The 15,521-nt window shown below is 38.1% G+C and overlaps 1 protein-coding gene across 1 annotated transcript in view; it reads left to right on the forward strand.

The window, feature by feature from the left end:
* The window catches only part of FBXO18 (F-box protein, helicase, 18), a 44,752-nt gene that overhangs the window by 4,193 nt on the left and 25,038 nt on the right, over positions 1–15,521 (forward strand). The window contains exons 3-12 of the mRNA XM_006862737.1: positions 4,312–4,442; positions 4,548–4,683; positions 5,679–5,869; positions 9,325–9,417; positions 9,790–9,884; positions 12,517–12,685; positions 13,373–13,595; positions 14,223–14,310; positions 14,394–14,480; positions 15,341–15,477. Of these exons, the coding sequence (XP_006862799.1) occupies positions 4,312–4,442; positions 4,548–4,683; positions 5,679–5,869; positions 9,325–9,417; positions 9,790–9,884; positions 12,517–12,685; positions 13,373–13,595; positions 14,223–14,310; positions 14,394–14,480; positions 15,341–15,477 (1,350 nt within the window). The remainder of the gene's footprint in view (positions 1–4,311; positions 4,443–4,547; positions 4,684–5,678; positions 5,870–9,324; positions 9,418–9,789; positions 9,885–12,516; positions 12,686–13,372; positions 13,596–14,222; positions 14,311–14,393; positions 14,481–15,340; positions 15,478–15,521) is intronic.

Below are 15,521 nucleotides of genomic sequence, written 5' to 3' on the forward strand. Positions count from 1 at the left end.
TGACTTTGCAGGATAAACACTAGACTACAAACTACAAGGTCAGTGGTTTGCACCCACCAGCTATTCCTTGGGAAGAAGTTGAGGCTTTCTGCTACCGTGAAGATATAGCCTCGAAACTCTATACAGGGTCACTATGAGTCAGAACTAAACTGATAGCACTTAACAACAACAATAACAACAAGAGCATCATTTAGACCAGCCATTAGGGATAACTCAGAGATACTGAAATTAAATCTCCCTTCAACTACACTTACTCCTCATCTCAATTATCTGACATTTGCATTTATGACAGTAGTGAAAAATTAACTATTTTGTGTATTCCTGGTGTACATCTGGTGGTAACGAATGCCAAGGTACAAGGTGAAAGAGTAATGTTGGTTCTGATGGTTAAGGTTATGGATCAACTTGGTTGGGCCATGATTCTCAGTGGCTTGGCAGGTATATAATCTGTCAGTTATGGAGTAGTGATGTAATTTGACAGTTATGTAATGACATAGTCATTCTTTATTTTGTGATCTGATGTGCTCATCCTCTATTCCTTGCATAATGCTTATTCTCACATAACACCCTGGTCCTTAGAACCTGACAGTGTTGCAGAGTAAGGAGTGGGTGTTTATGGAAGTTAAAAAAATTTAGAATGGGAGTGCAAGATGGATATATAAGGTATATTTTTTCTAAGCACAAAAGATTTTGGAGTAAATTTCATGTCACTCTTATTCCCTAGTTTCTGAGAAATATCTTTGTGCTTTTAGATGGAAACACTGTTTTGTGTCATATTTCTACTTAGTAAATAGTTCTACTTACTTACCTCTTGAGATGTTAGGATGCTTCTATATGAGGAGACTTCAAAAAGTACACAGAAAATGGAATTAAAAGTTAATGGAATTTTTCTACAAACTTTTGGAAACCCCCGCATACTTATCATACCAACAAAGACATGACATGTTTTCTTTTCAGTAACCTGTCATAATTCTCATATTATTTTATGACATGAACGAGGATTGCACCTCTGAGCCATTGTTGTTCTCTAGTGCCATTGATTTTGACTCTCAGAGATCCTGTGCACAACAGAATGAAATACTGCCTGGTCCTCTGCCATTCTCACAATACTTGTTATGCTTGAACCCATTGTAGCTGTTGCCACTGTGTCAGTCCATCTTGTTGAGAGTCTTCCTTTTTTTCACTGACCCTCCATTTTTCAAGCATGATGTCCTTCTCCAGGACTTGTCCCTCATGGTAACATGTCTAAAGTATGAGAGACAAAGTCATGCCATCCTCACTTCTAAGAAGCATCCTAGCTGCACTTCTTCCAAGACAAATTTATTTGCTGACAATCCATGGTACTTCCAATATTCTTTGCCAACACTATGCGTTGATTCTTCGATGTTTTTCCTTATTCATTGTCCAACTTTCATATGCATATGAGGCAATTGAAAGTTCTGTGGTTTGGGTCAGGCACACTTTAGTCCTCACACTGACATCTTTGCTCTTGAACACTTTAAAGAGATCCTGTGCAGCAGATTTACTTAATGCAGTACATTATTTGATAATCTTGAATGCTGCTTCCATCAGTGTTGAAAGTGGATTCCAGCAAAATGAAGTCTTTGACAGCTTCAGTCTTTTCTCCATTTATCTCAGTGTTATTTACTGGTCCCATTGTGAGGATTTTGTTTTCTTTGCATTGAGGTTCAGTCAACACTGAAGGCTGTAGTCTTTGACTTTCATCAGTAAGTATTTCAAGTCTTCTTTGCTGTCAGCAAGTAAGGCTGTTGTTATCTGTGTATTGCTGGTTGTTTTTGAATCTTCCTCCAATCATGATGTCACATTCTTCTTTATATAATCTAGTTTCTCTGATTATTTGTGCCCCGTACCGATTGAATAAGTATGGTGAAAGGATACAACCCTGGTGCACACCATTTCTAATTTTAAACCATTTAATCTGTCCTAACGACTGCTTGTTGGTCTGTGTACAGGCTCCTCATCACAATTGGATGTTCAAAAATACCCGTTCTTAGCAGTGTTAACCATAGTTTATCATAATCCACACAGTTGAAAGCTTTTGCATAATCAATAAAGCAGGAATAAACATCTTTCCTGGTACTCTCTGCTTTCAGCTGAGATCCACTTGTTGTTGGTAATGATATTCCTATTTCCACATCCTCTCCTGATTCTGAGTTGAATTTCTGGCACCTCTCTCTCAATGCTCTGCTGTAATCATTTTTGAATTATCTTACGCAAAATTTTACGTGCATATGATATAAATGATTTTTACATTCTGTTGGGTCACCTTTATTTGGAGTGGTCACAAATAAGGGTCTGTTCCAGTTGGTTGACCAGGTCTTCCAAATTTCTTGGGAGGTAAGTGAGCACCTCCAGTGTTGTATCAGTTTGTTGAAAGATTTCAATTGGTATTCAGTCAGTTCCTGGAGCCTTCTTTCTCGCCATTGCCTTCAGTACTGCTTTGCACTTCCTTTTTCAGTATCATCAGTTCTTGATCATATGCTATCTCTTTTGAACATTGACCAATTTTGTTTGCTGTAGTGACTTTGTGTACTCCTTCCATCTAATGTTTCCAGCATCATTCAATATTTTGCCCATTAATTGAGTGCCATTGAGTCAGTTCTGGCTCATAGCGATCCTGTTAGGGGTTCCTTGGCTGTAAATGTTTGCGGGAGCAGAAAGTCTAATTTTACTCCTGAGGAGTGGCTGATAGACTCAAAATACCAACTTTGTGGTTAGTAGTCCAGTGTTTATCCTATATAGTCATTGTGCTTCCTTTTGTCCCCATAAGATCCTTCAGTATCGTAACCCCAGGCTTGAATTTTTTTCTTCAGTTCTTTCAGCTTGAGAAATGTTGAGTGCGCTCTTCATTTTTGGATTCCTAATCCAGGTTTTTGCACCTTTCACTATAATGTTTGACATTGTCTTCTTGAGCTACCCTTTAAAACTTTCTTTTCAGTTCTTTTACGTCATAATTTCTTCCAATTGCCTTAGCTTCTGTACATTCAAGAGCAAGTTTCAGAGTCTCTTCTGACATCTGTTTTTGTCTTTTCTTTTTTTCCCTTGTCTTTTAAAATGACAGGTTAAAATGATGTTGTTGATGTCATCCCACAACTCTTTTATCATTTTCTGTCATTAGTGTCTAATACATCAATTCTTTTCTTGAGATGGTCTCTAAATTCAGGTGGGACATACTCAAGGTCCTATTTTGGCTCTCGTGAAACTGTTTTAATTTTCTTCAGCTTCAACCTGAACTTGCATAAAAGCAATTAATGATCTGTTCCACAGTCTGCCTATGGCCTTGTTTTGGCTGATGATTGTGAGCTTCACTATCAGCTTTTCCCACAGATGTAGTTGATTTGTTCCTGTGTATTCCATCTGGTGAAGTGGATGTGAAAAATAGTATTTGCAATAAATAAATCACTGGTCTTGCAAAATTCTATCCGGTGCTTTCCAGCATCATTTCTGTCACCAGGGCCATAGTTTCCAACTACTGAAAATTCCTATTTGTTTTAAAATTTTCATATCCAATCACTAGTGATTATGAATACATCTTAATTGCATGTTTGATCAATTGTAGTGTGAAGAAGTTGGTAGTATTCTTCAATTCATCATCACTGGCTTTATTAGTTGGTATGTAAATTTGAGTAATAGCAGTATTGACTGGTCTTTCTTGTAAGCATATGCATATAATCCTATCATTAGTTTTCTGATATTTCAGATGGGAACACTGAAGTACTGGCTTTTCTCAGATCTTATAACTTCTTAGTGACATTTAAGTTCTCGATGTTTGTTTCAACCTATTGTTCCAATTTATTACTGATTTGTTATGTTCAGATCACAGATTGTACCTTCCTTACCCTATTTGTTGTTGTTAAGTGCTGTTGAGTTGGTTCTAACTCCTAGCGACCCTGTATAGGGTTTCCGAGGAGCAGTTGGTGAGTTTGAACTGCTGATCCTGTGGTTCAAGCTGACCTTGCAGTCTAGTGCTTGATCCCACAGCACCACCCCAGGACTTGTTGCCCTTATCCTCCCATCCTCATGTCAGGACCTCGTCTTGTATCTTTGTTCTTCAAGGCTTATCTCTTATACTAAGTACTCTCTGATTTTATCCATTGAAATTAATCACATATTAATCACTAGAACAAGTTAGTGTTGGGACCAGGACCCAAATTTTTGTGTTTTTATCTGATTTGCCATTTTTGATTTGCAAGCTATAATTGCTTTTCAGTTTAGTAGAAGGTTATCTATGAGTTTGTCTGTCTAATAGTCACTGTCTATGTGTACTTTTGGATTATTTAAACTATCTAGTTCATCCCTTGGAAAAAGCTGTATCATCGCTATCTGATGAATGAAGAGCAAGCTGTCAGCAAAGTGGATGGTATCCTCTTGAACTATGGCATAGAAAAGGATTCAGACTTGTGTGTGTTGAACCTCATACGGTGAGTTGTTTCTCTCCTGGAAGGGGACAATTTGTGAAGACCTTTGCCACAAGTTTGCATTATGATCATCTTTTGTATGGACTGTTGTGTGTGTGTGTTTTACAGATACACAGCTACCACTAAGTGCTCCCCAAGCGTAAGCCCTGAAAGGGTGTTGTGGAGCCTCAGGGACCATCCCCTTCTTCCTGAGGCAGAAGCATGCGTGCGTCAATACCTGCCTGACTTGTTTGTTGCTGCTGGGGTATGTGAGAGGCTATGGGGAGTTATTGCATATGGTGCCTTCTTTTTTTCATTGAAAGATAATGACTAAATTCAAGTAACTAAGTTCAGCTGAAGGTTACTTTATGTTTTCAGAATCTTAATCTCTGAATGCTTTGAAGCATTAATTTGTTGTAGGTCTCATTAGAGAAATAAAAGGCAATATAATCATAGCGTCTTAGATTTAGAAAGAATTAAAAAAAAAAAAACAAAAAAACCATTTAGTACAATTTGCCATTCTGTTGAAGAATCCTTCCTGAAATATGTCTGAAAGGTGGCCATCTAGCTTCTAAACACTTTGATTAATAAGGATTGCTTTACAACAAAGAAATAGATGCCCTCTTTAAGAAGAAGGCTTATGAACTGTAGTAATGTTCAAAATGATAAAGGTCTATATCCAATATTGACTATTTCTGTGCTAGAAAAATTTTCTTATATATTACTAAATGGAGCATACTATGCCCATAAAAAATCAACATCTTAATGCCAGAGATTTGCTCGTCTTGCTATTTCTCCCCTAAAGATTGCTGGCATCTTTTGTATCTCCCATAGTGCCTTGTATGAAAAGTAGGCACTCATTCAGTTGTTTTGGTATGATTCTTCTCATTATTTGGGAACCTGGGAACTCACACTGACCAGGAAATGGGGGTGGAGGGTGTGGGGAGAGATGGGAGGGAATTAATATTTTTGCAATGTCATTTCTGTGGAAGGTTCTTTGTTAGATATTTTATATATTATTTAATTAACAAACAGAGCTCAAATCTAAAAGTGATGAGAAGAAAGGGTCCTAGGGCAAAAAGTAAAATCCTCATTATTTCTCAACTATTATTTGAGAAGTGTAGACACAGTTTAGATAATCTGTAAATGGTATCAGAACCCAACTTGGCTTTCTTCACTGATTGTCTGATCTGATTTTGATTAGTTGTAACCTGTATCTTGGGACCTTTTCTCCCATCCCTGGTCCACCTCACTTCACAGGGTGTCAACGTGTGGGCTTTGGTAGCGGCTATTGTTCTCCTCTCCAGCAATGTGAATGACATCCAGCAGCTGCTCTTCTGCCTCAGGAGACCGAATTCCACAGTGACCATGCCTGACATCACTGAGACCTTGTACTGTGTAGCTGTGCTTCTCTATGCCATGAGAGAGAAGGGAATAAACATCAGCAATAGGTAAAGCAGTGGAAGAGAATGAGGAGACACTGAGATAGAATGAAAATGTGCCTTACTTGGTAAAAGTCCCAGATCTGTCACTTACCAGTTGTAACATTAAGCAAAATCCATAAAACTCATAATGGCCAGTCTCAGTGTCTTCCTCTGCAAAGTATTGTGAGGCTCAAATTTAAAAAGGTAGTTTCCTGAGTTTATGAGTGCTTTGTGAATAAAAGGTGCTATATTTCCATAATACATCAGTGAGGCAGTTTTTACATTGAAAGCCTTATGTGAGGTGTCCTTACTTAAAACAAGCCTTCTTCTTCCATGGTCACATTTTCCTAGGAAAATGTGTGGATCTGTTTCTTCTGTGTCTTATTTTTGGGGTGGGATATAAGGATTGTGGAAAGGTCTAGCTTACAGAAAGACTACTGTACACAGCATGGTGGGTTATAAATTCAGAGTGACTTTAATGATTTTACTCACCAGAGTGTGAAATAAGCCCAGGTCAGTTTTAAAAGGATATCTGCTTATTATAACTATGTGAACACTTACTACCTGTCAGGTCGTTTTCCAGATACTAGGGGTCTAAGGCCGGTTTTGCTTTCTAGAGAAGCAAAACCAGTGAAATATGCATATATATGTATATGTGTGTGTGTGTGTGTGTGTGTATTGTTGTTGTTGTTAAGTGCCGTGGAGTCGGTTCTGACTCATAGCGACCCTGTACAGGGTTTCCGAGGCTGTAAATCTTTACGGGAGCAGAAAGCCTCATCTTTCTCCCGCAGAACAGCTGGTAGTTTCGAACTGCTGACCATGAGATTAGCAGCCTGATTTGTAATTACTATGCTATCAGAGCTCCTTATATGTATATATATATGTGTGTGTGTGTGGATCCAGGAGAAGCAGAAGTCTCAGAGAGAATTTCCTTTCTTTAGTCAAAAACAGTGCACCCTGGAGTTAAGAGCCCTAAGAAGAAGAATAAGGAACAGTGGTTAAGTGCTTGGCTGCTAACTGAAAGGTTGGTAGTTTAAAGCCACCAGCCACTCCATGGGAGAAAGATGTGGCAGTGTGCATCTATAAAGGTTAAATCCTTGAAAGCTGTATGGGATAGTTCTCCTCTATTCTATAGAAGCACTGTGAGTTGGAATCAATTCAATGGCAGTGGGTGAAGAGGAAGAGTGACTTGTGGCAGGAACCAGGCGAGCTGTAGCTCACTCATCCTTGGTGAAGTACAAGGATGAAACATTTATTCTCATGTGCTTCAGAATATTTGCTGTATTTTTGAGTTATGTTTCAATTCATTAAATATGGATTTGTGATATTGAGCTATGGAGTAAGGAGCTTTTTGAATAATTATTACAAATGATGAATAATGTCTATAAGTACAATTATAAACCTATAAATTATCTGCATGTTTACATCATACATGAGGAATGGGAGGCATGATATGTTGATTTTTGTTGTGCTTATATATTTCTTCCTTCTTTATTCGGAAGATATCCTACTATGACCAGATACTGAAATGTTTATCATAAAAGCTACTTGTTGCATCAAAAAGATTGATACTTGGAGATAACCTCTTTTCATTCTTGTGATGGGGAGCAATGCACTAAAATGTGGGGGATTGGTGATCAAGGAGATAATTGAAATTTCTTATCTGTAGTCCTCTTAATGACTCAGAGCTGTTTTGTCTTGTAGTCCTTGGTAATATCTTCTTGCTCTCTCTCTTTTTTTTGTGTGTGTGTGGAACTTTTCTTTGTGAATTGAGTGAAAGTTTACTGAGCAGACCATCATTTTTACATTGAACAAATCATTCTCTTAGTTTCATCTCAATGATTGCAATCCCCTCTATGTGACAACAGTTGTCCCACTTCCTCCCTTTGGTTCTTATTTCTGTTCTACCCTCCTTTCCAACCCTTCTCAGCTTTGTCCTTAGGTAAATGTTGTCCTTTGATTTTGAATGGCTGACCATTCCATGATGAGCATACCTTATTAGTGTTGTTGTCCCTCCTTTATACCTACTTACTGTTTGGTTGAAAATTGGGTCATGAGGGTGAGTTCCATTACAGACTTGAAGGGTGGTTGAGGGTCATAGTCTCATTTTCCAACAGTCCCTTTCTGACCATCTTTTTTTTTCTTTTTTAAAAATAATTTTGAGTTTTGTTCCTCATTTTCTTCCACACTATCTGGGACTTTCTAATGTGATCCCTTTCAGAGCAGTTGGTTGTGGTAGCTAGGTACCATCTAGTTCTAGTTTCAGAGTCATGGTGACTGACTAATGTTCACATGCTCCATTGGTCCATGGGGATTAGTAGATTCTAAGCACATTCAGTTTTAGTCACTCTTTTTACTTCTGCACGTGGAAAGACCAATAGTTGCTCTTAGATGGTCGCTCATGAGCTTTTAAGTTCCTAGTCATTACTCACTAATGTAGGATATGGAACATTGTCTTTGTGGACTATGGTATGCCAGTTGATCATGGTGTCCCACAAGACTATGGTCCTAATCCCCCAGGCTCAATAACTCATTGCTTCAAGGTGTTTGGTAATACCTAAGAATGTAATGTCAAAAAGTTTGCATCATTTTGTTCCTTGTATAGTCTACAACATTCTTAGGTATGTTTACACCAAAGGTAAATAAATACCCAGGTACAAATATCCTCTGTCAAGCACTTATATATTTGTGGTTATACTCCCACTTTCCCTGTCATACCCGTTCTGCTTGTGTATCTGTCCATGTAGCTACCTGCTACCCACTAATGTTTCAGGGTTGTTTATATAACAGTATGTATCTCTATCCCCTTTAGCCCTTGTATTCCTCCTTGTGTCTTCACCTGTCTTCATCATTCTTCTGCCAACCTCTCTCATTGTATATTGCCTTCCCTGTTACCTGAGTTAATACATGTTTACCCTCTAGTCAGTGAATTTGGTAATAATATCTTATCAGTATATGGCCTTTCCTTTGGGAACTTAAAGGTCAAATGTCATTCATGCTTCCAATCAGTATGACTTCACAAGAAGCAGAGAGACTAAGGCCGAGAAAGATAGATGATGACATTAAGTTTGTGTTGAACAAGAATCTCATTGCTAGGAGCAGAATTTACAAGGTCACAGTTAGTGTTCTTGCTCCCCAGAAAGCATTTCCTGATCTCTTTCTCCTTTTGTAATTCTCTATTGAAACAAGTGTCTTTTTCAGAATTGTGTGCCTAGAGAGCTTTTGTCAGCTGCTGATACACTAAATTTTTATGCAGATAATCCATGCTTTATGGTTTTAGCATACTGTGCAACTCTCTTGCTCATTAGTTTTCTATGCATGCTGTTTGCTATGTGCATGTACTGGTTATATTGCCATAAAATTGGTGGTAGGTATTTCCTTTTTTGAAAAATTGAATAGTTTAAAAGTTTCTCAGAAAAATTAAGATACAGACCTTGAATTTGAACGTTACTAAATCTACTTTTTTTTTTTTTTCCTGTTAGGATTCACTACAACATTTTTTATTGCCTGTATCTTCAGGAGAATTCCTGTACTCAGATCACAAAAGTTAAAGAGGCACCATCTGTTTGTCCAGCGTATGTATAGATCTACATGTGTGTGTGTCTCTGTGTATGTATTTTTAATTTTTTTGGTCTTCCATACTTGGCTCTGTCCCATACTTACAGAAAGTAGGTATTTTGTTTTGTTTTGAAGTATAATGTATATAACATAGAATTCAAACGTTTAAAATATACAACTCAGTGACTTTTAGTAAATTTACAAAGTATACCACCCTCACCATAATTTAGTTTTTAGAACATTTTTATCACCCAGGAGGTGATTAAAAAAGCAGGCCTTTTTGTTTTGTTTTTATTCATCCAATTTATCTTTGTTTTTTGTGACAGTCCATTACTTGGTCTTTTCAGTTATTTTCTTGTTTTCTCATTTCTTTTCCAAAATGATTATAGCAAAAAACCCACCATCCAACTTACAAATGAACAACAACTGATTCTGAATCATAAGATGGAACCTCTCCAGGTGGTGAAAATTATGGCATTTGCAGGTAAGGGAACTCACTATTCCTAGAGTAGTTAGAATCAGGATGTGGTTTTCGGCCTTTTACTACCGTACCCTCCTTCCCTTATACTTCCCATTGTGTCTTTACCTTGATCTTTATCAAGCAAACTCAGTCAAAGAAGCTGAAAAGCAGTTAGTATTGGTTCCTTCCTATCTAGACCAAAGAAGAGTGAAGAAAATGAAAAACACATGGAAACAATTAATTTAGTGGACTCATGAGCCATGTGAACATCAATCTCCACAACCCTGAAACCAGAAGAACTAGATGGTGCCCAGTTACCACTACCAACTGCTCTGAAAGAGACCTCATTAGAAGGTCCTGATAGGTTGGGAGAAAGATGTGCAAGAAAACTCAAACTCATAAGAAAGGCCAGGCTTTCTGGTCTGATAGAGACTGGTGGAATCCCTGAGACTATGTCCCTTAGTCACACTTCAGATGTGGACTGGAACTCACCCCTGAAGCTCAATTTTCAGACAAACAATATACAGGTCTATAATGCAAAGTATGAGTATTCTGGAACACTTAATTGTGCTCACGAGGAACCTGTACATAGACCAAGAGGCAGTTGTTCAAACAAAACAAGGGAACACCGAATGGTTTAAAATCAGGAAAGGTGTGTTCCAGGGTTGTATTCTTTCACCATACTTTTTCAACCTGTATGCTGAACAAATAATCCAAGAAACTGGATTATATGAATAAAAATGTGACATCAGGATTGAAGGAAGACTCATTAACAACCTGTGATATACAGATGATACAACCTTGCTTGCTGAAAGCCAAGAAGACTTAAAATACTCATTGATGAAGATAAAAGACCACAGCCTTTGGTATGGGTTGCACATCAAGGTAAACAAAACAAAATTCCTCACCACCTGGCCAATAAATAACATCCATATAAATGGAGAAAAGATTGAACTTGTCACTGACTTCATTTTGCTTGGATCAACCATCACCACTCATGGAAGTAGCAACGAGGAAATCAAATGATGTAATGCATTGGGAAAATATGCTGCACAAGACCTCCTTAAAGTGTTGAAGAGCAAAGATGTCAGTTTGAGGACTAAGGTACACCTGACGCAAGCCATGGTATTTTCAATAACTTCATATGCATGCAAAAGTTGGATAGTGAATAAAGAAGACTGTAGAAAATTTGATGCATTTGAGTTATGGTGTTGGAGGAGAATATTGAAACTGCCATGGGCTGCTAAAAGAATAAATAGATCTGTGGTGGAAAAAATACAGCCAGAGTGCTCCTTGGAAGCCCGGGTGGCCAGACTTTGTCTTTCATACTTTGGACATGTTGTGAGGAGGCTACCAGTCACTGGAGAAGGATATCGTGTTTGGTAGAATGGAGGGTCTGAGAAAAAGGGGAAGACCCTCAACGAGATGGATTGGCACAGTGGCAGCATTAATGGGCTCAAATGTAGCAACAATTATAAGGTTGGCCCAGGATCGGGCAGTGTTTCGTTCTGTTGTGCATAGGGTCGCTATGAGTTGGTACCGACTCGATGATACCTAACAACAACAATAAGGGAAATAACACTAAAGAGGTATGTGAACTTAAGAATAATCAACCATTTTAAATGAAAAGGGCAGCATTTACCAACAACAAAGTTCAGGATTAGAAAAGAAGGAGCAATAGAAATAGGAAAGACAGGGAGGAAGTGTATTAATTGATACTATGTCATAGGGATTGTAATAAATCAGATGAAGCAAATGTATATGAATTCTTTAATGGAAAGCTGATTTGCTCTGTAAACCTTCACTCAATTCATAATAAAAACTAAAAAAAAAAAGCAGTTGATTAATGAGTTAACGTGTGTTCACATTGGAATTTCTTTTGAAAGAAATGTTGTTTTTACTAAGTGTTGTTGAGTCAGTTCTGACTCCTAGAGACCTTGTATAGAGTTTCCAAGGAGTGGCTGGTCGGTTTGAACCCCTAACCTTGTGGTTAACAGTCCAGTGCTTAGCATACAGCACCAGACTGGGACTATTTGAAACAAATAGTTCATATGAATTTAGTTTGTTAGATAGTAGGGTGGACAAGAATTCTCTCCTTTTATTTGCATCTTCCTTAGAAGCATAAATGACTCCTAGGCCAACGATAGTTACCATTTGTTAATGTTTTTGGTTTTGTTGTTAAGTGCCGTTGAGTCATTTCCGACTCATAGTGACCCTGTATACGGTTTCTGGGGAGCAACTGGTGGCCTTGAACTGCTGACCTTATGGTTCAAACTGACCTTGCAGTCCAGCATATTAACCCACAGCGCCACACCAGGATTCCACCATTTGTTACTATTTCCTGCTTAATGTTATAATTCATGTTGATACTTTGATTATTATCTTTATCTCTACAAACCCACCCAGGTAAGTATCACATACTGCTGATGAGGAAACTAAAGTGGCTTGCCCTGCATTACTCAAGATCCCAGTCCTGGCTGATTTGCTTAGAGTTTACTGCTCTTTTCACGACATTGTTTTGATCAGTACTGAAACATTTGTTATTGTCTTTGTCTCACACAAGCAGTGAGAAGCATGGATAAGACCTGATTAAAAAGTCCTTTGGAGCATTTTTTCCTAATCAGAGGGTCATATCTTTTCTTTTTGGTTTCCCCAGGCACTGGTAAGACCTCTACTTTGGTCAAATATGCTGAGAAGTGGTCTGAGAGCAGGTTTCTGTACGTGACATTCAATAAGAGCATCGCAAAGCAGGCTGAGCTAGTCTTCCCCAGCAATGTCATCTGTAAGACCTTTCATTCTATGGCCTTTGGACACATCGGGCGGAAGTGAGTATTGCTGTTGTGTCATCATTGTTATTTCTTACTGATGTTTGTCACAATGTGATCATTATGTTTATATATGAACTGTACTCCACAGTGACCAAGAAACTTGAATGCTGGTAGCTCCATGTATAGGCAGAATATAAGAAGACAGATAGTGCTTGGTACTTTCACCCAGTAAAAATATATTATTTACAAATCACAGTAACTTTTAGAGGTGGACATTCTCCTTTCTCTGTAATGAAGCATAGAAAGTCTTGTCTCAAGTTCAGAGTATCACAAATCCTGATTAGTTTTAACTTCTTAGAAGGATAGGGAAGGGGAGAATATTTTGATGAGGCACAATCAATTTAGATTTCCTGGGACCTTCCGAACCACTATTACCTTGGACTTGAAGTTTCAAGGAACTTCATTGCACACCTGGAACCTCTCAGAATCTTGACTGTACCTGGAAATAGTAGTAATGTCTGTCTTGAGTGAATATGTGAATTCCTGAGAGCCTACTGAAAACCATTTCAAACTATAATTGGACCTTGCAGACATTCTTTGGTTTTTTTCCCCCTCTCGCCTGTATGTGACACATCGAACATCTGTATTGTGTAATCAGAGAGAATGGGACATGAGTTGGGGGAGACACTATATGCAGCAATACCAGGAAAGCCAGATATTGTTAATTTGGGATATGTATTACAGGTACCAATCAAAGAAGAAATTGAATGTCTTCAAATTAACACCCTTCATGGTCAATTCTGTCCTTGCTGAAGGGAAAGGCGGATTCATAAGGGCCAAGCTAGTATGCAAGACTTTAGAAAACTTCTTTGCCTCTGCTGATGAAGAACTGACTATTGATCATGTGCCTATTTGGTGTAAGAACAACCAAGGCCAGAGAGTCATGGTTGAACAGAGTGAAAAACTGGTGAGTATCTAAAATAACATTAGGGATATGGGGATAAACTAGAAGAGTTGGCATGGTTTTATTTGTAGGAAGTTAAAGATGTCGACCCAGAGAGATAAGTGAATCAATCATACAGTGTTTTTTGCTGCTAACAACTCTCATAGACATCACAGTCCTCATACCTAAATGTCTTCTTCTTTGCCAGATGATACACATAGACTTACTTGTCCAAGGTTATAAGAGCTTGTCATTTTACCTACTAGACCTAGAACGTGAGCTTATCTAAAGATTGGAAATGTCTTTTAAAATTTTTTAAAGTTATTTGTATTACGTAGATTGTGCTAGTGGCACAATCACTGGTCATTCTTTTTGTGAATTAACTGGCATTCGCAATCTATAAAAATAATCTAACCTTTTCTGGTGTATCAAACAATATGCTCTCTGAACAGTATCTTGTCACTGGAATTGTTCCTGCCCTATCTCTGCACTTGAGAACCAGAGACTCAGCAGTCTTAAAAACCCTGTTGTAGGCCCATTAACGAATGATGTGAGGAACAACAGTTCACAGTACTGTGATGATGCCTCTGAGTTGGTCTCTGTGAAGAAATGAGCATGTAGTTTCAAGGTAGTGTATCACTTGCTTTCTAGAATGGTGTCCTTGAAGCGAGCCGACTTTGGGACAACATGCAGAAGCTGGGGGAATGTAAAGAAGATGCTTACCAAATGACACATGATGGTATGGGAGTTTCCAAATATTGGCATCCGTTAAATATAACCACATACTTCTGAGTTACAATTCTTGATACTCCTTTCTTTTAGGCTATTTGAAACTCTGGCAGCTGAGCAAGCCTTTGCTTGCCTCTTTTGACGCCATCTTTGTGGATGAGGCCCAGGACTGTACCCCAGGTGATAAACTATTCAGGACATCAGTAGTCTCAATACATAGAAACAACATCATGATTATGTAAGAGGACATATAAGTGAAATAAGTTGATTATTCTTATTTTTGATAAAGAAGAGGAGCAAATGATACTTTGTTATTCAGAAACGCTTTTTATTTGAATTTGAATTTCAACAGCTGTCCCCCTTTCCCTCCCAAGCATATTTATTTTCCTCCAAATGTTTTGCCTAGGTTATTCTTACAATGTTGACTAAGTATAGGTCATCAGATTATAAGGACCAGTAGCCTAGACTCATATTTGAATGGAGTAAAGGTGATCAGTTTGCAGTGAAGAATTGCATTGTATGTTTCTCATGTGCCTGTTAGAATGTAGACTATATCATGAGTGAATTTCTGGGTCATTTTGGGGTTTTATGTTATGATACTATGTTGTTGTTGCCGCTAAGTGCCATTGAGTCAGTTCTGATTCACAGTGACCCTGTATAAGGTTTCCAAGGCTGTAAATCTTTGGAGTAGCAGAAAGTCTTACTTTTCTCCCGATAATACTCAAGCAAGGTGACAATTGGTCTCATTTTATAAATGCCTAAAGTGGTTTCTTATACACAATCATTTTTCTAGGACTAAAGATAATCTGCATTCCTAGAACCAGAAACTTTCTTTTGTACCATAAGATTATTTCTTTTGATTGAGCACGTCTGTTTTGTAGGAAAAGACAGTTCTGCTCCTCAGTGTACCTTGTCTTAGCTTTGTAAAAGCATTTTCATCCTTATCTTTCTTAAATCTGGTTTATTTTAAATTTTTATTTTTTTGCTGCGCATGCTGGAGTTCTTTCAGGTCTCTTATTTTCCCTCTTGTTTGGTTGCAGCTATCATGAATATTGTTCTGTCGCAGCCATGTGGGAAAATCTTTGTAGGGGACCCACATCAACAGATCTATACGTTCCGTGGTGCAGTCAATGCGCTGTTCACAGTCCCACACACTCACGTCTTCTATCTCACCCAGGTAAGAACTTTCTCTGTTTCTCAGTCCCCATAAGCACATAAGCA

Source organism: Chrysochloris asiatica, unplaced genomic scaffold, assembly GCF_000296735.1.
Source record: "Chrysochloris asiatica unplaced genomic scaffold, ChrAsi1.0 scaffold00050, whole genome shotgun sequence".
NCBI lineage: Eukaryota > Metazoa > Chordata > Mammalia > Afrosoricida > Chrysochloridae > Chrysochloris > Chrysochloris asiatica.